At 35.7% G+C, this 6888-nt stretch overlaps 1 protein-coding gene across 1 annotated transcript in view; it reads right to left on the bottom strand.

Moving 5' to 3' along the window:
• Positions 1 to 607: 607 nt before the first annotated feature.
• Positions 608 to 6888, bottom strand: part of dnah7 (dynein, axonemal, heavy chain 7) — a 73145-nt gene continuing 66864 nt past the window's right edge. Inside the window, exons 61-65 of the mRNA XM_039655468.2 lie at positions 6519 to 6749; positions 4491 to 4643; positions 3478 to 3655; positions 2412 to 2515; positions 608 to 966 (exon numbers count right to left, since the gene is read on the bottom strand). Coding sequence (XP_039511402.2) covers positions 760 to 966; positions 2412 to 2515; positions 3478 to 3655; positions 4491 to 4643; positions 6519 to 6749 — 873 coding nt within the window. The 3' untranslated portion in view covers positions 608 to 759. The remainder of the gene's footprint in view (positions 967 to 2411; positions 2516 to 3477; positions 3656 to 4490; positions 4644 to 6518; positions 6750 to 6888) is intronic.

Raw genomic sequence — 6888 nt, 5'->3', positions numbered from 1 at the left:
CATTGGTTGTGTTGAGAAATGAAGAGATGAGAACACTGTCGATTTTCCTCTTCCCTGAAGTACTTAATTTTTACAACTTGAATGTAAAGCCATTTAATTTGGGGGGGTCATGTGAGCAAACCTAATCACAGTCTTCGGAGATTAGGTCTAAATCCTGTGTATGTGTCTTTGAAATGAAGTTGAAGTTCAAATGAAACACCTTGGTTATGTGGTGCAAGAATAAACTCGATAAATAAAAATGACGCGCATCAATTTTCTTCATGCTTTAGATTGTATTTCAAAAGGACCATTCAGATATTTTCTTAAATTTTAGTTTGTCAGTTTTGGCAGAACATTTTTTTTTTTTTTATTAGTTGATTACACAGCTTGGATGTTAACACAAATGTTACATTTGCCATTCTTGCTGATTGTCTGTGCATTTCTTTGTTAGAAGTGGAAAATAAAGTTTGCCAAGCCTAATTTGAGTTTAAGCTGATTAAAAAATTCATATTAAAATGCTCCATTCTATGAAAATATATTTTTAAAAGCTGTAATTTATCTACAAAAAATCTAAAAATCTATTTTTATTGCTATTGATCATCTTTTAAATGTTGAACCTAGAGATTTATTTAGGTGTTTGTTAAATGGTATAATTTTATAATTTTTTTGTTGTTGTTTTTTTTTTTTACTGAACTTATATTTAATGGTGTATCTAAATAAACAGCCACGGATAGTTCTCTAAAGATTCAAGCGAAGGATACTAGAAGCAGAGCAGAATATCTATGAGTTAAGCTGACACAGTAAGGCCACTCCACGTCGGATCCAGTGCTCTGGAGGCATGTCTGAATTCAGGCTCATTGCAATGACATAGTTGGTGGAGTGTCCAGTTGTGGAAAGGGTTCCGCGTCTCTCGCTGGTCTTGTAGACAGGAGAAATGTAGCACAGGCGCTCTGGAACATCCTGCTTCTTCATGGGCTTCAGCCAGATCTGCAGACAGAGTGGATAATGTGTAGTTGAGAAACAGTGTCATCATTGCTCTTCCTCGCTCCCAACAATCTGCTTTGATTACTATGAAAAAATGAAATTTCAGGGGGATGTGGTTAGTTATTTCATCATTTCGAACAGAATGAAAGGAGTGGGGTTTTTGTTCAACTCTGTAAAAAAGAAAAAAAAATCACTAAAAACTTGATAATCTAACCCATTTTCCTATAGGCTTAACTGTAAAACAAAGAAAGCAGTCACTAAAAACTAATTCAAATCCTTTTATCAGAAGCTCTTAATAAACCTCAGGAACAAAGGGGTACATTAAAAGTTGGTGGTTATATATATACATACAACTTGTGGGTATATTTAAGCTCAGTGTTTCAATGAAATATTTCCAGCTGAAATTAATAATGGCCTTTAAAGGAAATTTGCATTTCAAAGTTTTACTGTAAGAAGCAAATGCGTGTTTAATTAAGTTGAGCTCTTGTCAAAAAATTATTTTGGTAATGAGTTTTCCTGAAATGTCTGAATATTAAACAGGCAGTGAATGCATTATTTATTGTGGCAACATCCATTGTGCAGAATAAAAAGGACTCTTCCCATTCTGTTAGATTTAACAAACTATTTGAATATATCACCTGTCGTATATAGACGGTTAGAATTCCTGTATCGTACAGTATTTAAATATAAAAATAACATTTTTAATGTTGAGATTTTCTTAAACTTTTTTCAAGAGAAAATGAAATGGTGATGAAAAAAACCATCTTCAAGGAAATCGGAAAAATGGGGTGTCTGTACAGATGAATATAAGGCTAAGATTTATTAGGCTGTGCTGAGATTGAAGTCAACCATATTTACTTTCTTAGTACATTATCAATAATAATAAAAAATAAATACAAAAAAACATTTCCTTGTTGATTAAACATTATGGTCAATTTGGGAATGCTGTTTCATGTAGACTTTAAATGCTTCCAGTGGATTCAACAGGGAAAAAAAGGCATTTTATTTGTGGATGAACTTTTTCAAACATGGAACCTAATAACAACCTACCATTTCATGCTTTCATAACTGCATTAATCTGAAGACTGAAGAACCTGAAAGTCTGTGCAAATGATTTAGCTGCTCTGTGCAGGAAATTATTTTTTAGCATTATGTCCCTTGATTCACATTTTTGGTGAAAAAAAGAGCTATTTTTCTCTCGTGATTGCTTCTTGTTTCCATAGTTACTGTTATAGTTTGCCTGCAAGCAAACAGTTTTTGAATTGCATTGAAACTTTTGAATTGCACTGAAACAAGTTTTTGCAAGTCTAATACATTTTCTATCATTACAGTGGAATAACTTTCTTGTGACTTCTTGTGATCTCTGTTTGAAATATCTACCCATCAGAGGATATGCATGATATCATCAGCCTTATTTGAATGAGATTAGACATTTTACAGTCTCTCACCACAGGCATGGCGTCATGCAGTATTTTGGGGAAAGACTCTGCCAAGCGTTTTGTTCTCCGATCCCAGCGGGCACCATCTAAGAAAAGGCCACGGATGTAAACACCTGACAGAAGCACAAATACAAAAAGTACAGAAGATTAATTATTAGAAAAAAAAACATGGATATTGCATGAGAAGTCACAGTATCTAGCCAAAAATATATCATGAGATCCACATTTAAAAGTACAAAGTAAACATTTTTTCAACAGGCATATCAGGCTGCTGTCATTTTAAGACCCTATACGCATGGATCCAGTATACTGTTACACAGGTGTTTTCTTTCTCAACTGTTCACGTTCACTTAAAACATAACCGACTGTGTATATGTAAATATTCACCAAGACTGGCATTTTTACATTATTTTATGTGTAATTGACTGTTTAAATGCAATAAGCAGCGAAAAAGAACTCAATTTAGTTCTGAGAGGCAGCTTTATGTACGTGCACTTTGGGTGTGAGCACAAAATTTGCGGGAATTTGCATAAAATGATGCACAATACGTACAATCCCGGGGCGAAAAACAAGCCCTGAGCTCATAAAGAATTAAAACATGCAGACGCGCAGAAATACACTTTAAGTATATTTTTTTGCATTGAAATGTAAGAGTATTCAGTTAAAATTCCTTGAAATAATTAAGTACTTTACACCTCTGCACACATGCACGCTAACTAAAAACTCTTTCCCTATTTTATACACTGATTGAACAACAAATTAAGTAGACACAACAAAGTATCTGTTGAAGTCAATCGCACACATAACCAGCCTCATGCAGTGTGTGATGGCCTCAGAGAGATGGGTTTCCTCTGGAGAGATGCTCATCATGTACTGATGAAAGAGCAGCGGGGGTCTGATGTCAGAGCACTGTAATGTTGACTCTGATTGATGGCACTCAGCCGCAGTGAGGGGTTAATGAAACTGCGTCTCTCGTTCCTTTTGTCACTTGTAACCCATTTCCCTTTCATATATTTTACATTTCATGCTTGTCAATACTCTTTTTCTTTTCCTTCTCTCTCTTTATCTTTCTCACCATCCTCTGGGGGTTTTTTATATTCCATGTCCTCCATGACTTCAAAGTCGAAGCTGAGCAGGTCAATGGGAGTGGTGTATTTTCGGGCGTAATTCTGCTGGCTCCCAGTGAGGAAGGCCTGAGTGAAAAAGAAGCCGGACATCCAGAACACTGCAGGTGTGCCGTCCATGTACCAGCACTGTGTGGATGATACAGATTATACTATTATTAAACACCAAAATCAATAAATTAGAAACAAAATCAACTGATTCTAAAGGCATAACTTGAAGGCTAAAAAGAGTCTTTGGAATCTAACAGACTCGAAGTCTTTTTTTTTTCTTTTTTTTTCCTTTTATTGAATGGAAGGGCACTTGTATAATGTATTTATAGTGTTTTGCAGAAGCAATTTTGTAATCTGAGCACACTGAATGAGACAACGAGTCAGTTGCATTTCATGTGATTTTCCCGTGGCTCACAATGCACACTAGAAACCTTTCTGCTCCATCTGCTGTATGAATGTGCACTTGAGTATCCCAAGGTAAGTAAAGACTTGAATTGATCACTAGAAATTGTTATTAGGAACAAAACTGTGGTTATCGAATCCAAATATGTCCACAGTATTTCTGAAAGTAATAAAAGGAAAGTTTTTTTTCTCTCATACACTCCCATTCAAAAGTTTGAGGAAAGCATTCAAATATGCTGATTTGGGGCTCAAGAAACATTTCTTATTACTATCAACATTGAAAACAGTTGTGTTGCTTAATATTTTTGTGGAAATGATTTTTAGGATTCTTTGATGAATAGAAAGTTTATTTGATTTTTTTGTAAAATTATAAATGCCTTCAACGTTTTATCAATTTAATGCATCCTTATATGCAATAAAAAGTATCTTTAAGTTTCTTTAAAAAAGATTCTTACTGCCCCTGCACAGCAGTGTGATTGTATTGTCTTTGATACTTAGTTTGACTAAGCAAATACTTCGCGCTGAGGTGGAATTAAAAGTGCTGTATATGCTTTATGACTGAAGAGTTTACCTGTAAAAACATGAGTCTTTCAAGAAAGTCGCTGATGTAGCTTCCCAGTGGTTTGAGGCTGGGATACGACTTCTTCATCCACATGGCAGGGATGCGGCCCTTCAGAATGCTGCTCACTACTTCCTCCAGTTCAGCAGACATAACCACCAGTCCCTATGTCAAGATGCACACATGCATTCAATCATTGCTTTGTCTTACCATCTTGATTGTTTTATTTATAATTGTTAAAATTGCCATCACATGTCACCTGTGTAAATTCCTCATAGGAGTTATATTTATAGTATATTGCCATTTTCTATTCTAAGGGATCAAAAACTATGTTGTCGTTTTCTTTGGGCTGGTTTCAAACTTTTTTCTATTTGATGTTGTATAGAGATAAATGATCATGAATGATAATGAAAGGATAAAGGAGAGATTCCTCAGAGCAGAAATCAAGCTGTAGTCAGAAGAGATAAAGGGATTATTTTAGGGTTAGATTATAGGATAAGGGTTCACAATGTGTAAATGAAAGTCAGGGTTGTGATCAGATCTCAGCATATGAATCCCTCTCACCCTGCGGGGTGGTAATGCTAACTGGGATCAGAGCTGTCAGTCAAACTAAAGGACAAGGAGGCTCAGCTGGAGTGAACAGTATTAGGACATGCCCTGGGGTATGATGAATTTTCCTTGTATCTTTCAGCAGGGAGTGAATGTTCAAAAACTATTTTTTTAGTTTGCATTGCAAGGTTTTGCAGAAAAACTAGCAGGAACAATGAAAACAGAAGCATTATACTCATTAGAAAAGAATTTTAAATGGAACTTTCTAAATAAAAAAACGAATTTATCAATCAAATATATATATACATTTTATAAATTAATATTAATTTGAGATTGAGATTTGAGATTGAGATTTTTTTATATTAATCTCAAACATAGCATTAGTTCTTGCAGACGATTCTTAAAGGGGTCATGAACTGGCTTTTTAAATTTGTTTATATTGTTGTCTGAGGTCAACTTATGTCATTCGCTTGGTTTTTACATTAAAAACATCAAAATGAATAAGTAATAGGCTATTTTGTACCCTAGTTTCGAGCCCAGCTCAAAAACGCTCGGTTTTTATGGGCGTCTTGCATTGAAGACTTGGAAGTCAACACCCACTGCTGTGAGTGCTAACAGTTTTGCATATTATAATGAGATTCACTCTCGACCCGGTTTGTCATCACGAGGTAGGCAGGCCTATGTTATTTATCTATGGGTGTAATGCGCGAATCAGTGGGTGGGGTTAAACCGGCCGTGTTGAAGTAGGCATTGATCTTCTTCTGCGGGGGTGGTGTTTGATCCTCTTTGACGTCATAGTTCCCCACTTTGAAAAACGAGTCGTTTGCTGAGCCTGGTGTCAATAAAAGGTTTTTTTGGACTAACAAGGACGTTTTCAGTTCTGAAACAGGATATTCTTATAATATGATGACCTCTTAGATGTCAAAAGCTCAAGGAAAATTTGATTTGTCAATTCATCACCCCTTTAATTTATGTTGTCACATTCAATTATTAGCAAGATATCTGCAATACATTTATGTTGGTTCTGTTCTGGGCGAATTCCCTGCCCATCCATGCAGCCTAGCATGGAAAATATATATATATATATTATAAAAATAAATATATATATAGATATTATTAATCCTATATAATGTCTATCATCCTTCAAGAAGCTTTTTTTTTAATCATTTACATTGTGAATAAATGTATGTAGACAATAATGGATACTTTGTGTATTGTCTATGAAATGCCATCATATACTCCTGAAAGCTAAATTAATGTTGCTAACTGGACCATGCTATGAGCAAATGAAGAGAAAACATCCTCAAACTAAACAGCTGAGCTTGTCAGAAGCCTCACATGGGAGTAGTCTATAGTTGACAACAATGCTTCCATTAGACTGCAAATTCCCACTGGAGCTCAATTAGTGCTCAGACCAGAAAAAAATGAGAACCTTAAAACATGATCGATTGAAGTGCTGAACCTTCACAGAGGTTTTGCTAATGTTCTGACCTTGATGGCCTTCTGGATGTTGACACATGAATCCCGGATGGTATTGAGGAGTTTATTGAATCGTCCCATCTCCTGCACCAGCACTGTGTTCATGCTTTGATTGTAGCTTGTGGGGTACTTGCGCATGGCGGCATCTATATTGAAATCCTGAGGAAGTTTATTAAGAATGTCTGCAGCCACATCGTACACCATGTCATCAGTAGATGTAGCGCTGCCACCCGAAGAACGAGACTGTGAGGGCAAAATCAAGCAAAAATAACCGTTACAAAAATGATTACAAGTTATTGATAGTACTACTAAGTAGGGATGCACCGAATATTCGGCCGCCGAAAATTTTCGGCCGAAAATGGCCCAAAAGTGCATTTTCGGT

The sequence above is a fragment of the Pimephales promelas genome, chromosome 7 (assembly GCF_988280905.1).
Source record: "Pimephales promelas chromosome 7, fPimPro1.hap1.1, whole genome shotgun sequence".
In the NCBI taxonomy this organism is placed as follows: Eukaryota; Metazoa; Chordata; class Actinopteri; order Cypriniformes; family Leuciscidae; genus Pimephales; species Pimephales promelas.
This window is presented reverse-complemented; position numbering and strand designations above follow the sequence as displayed.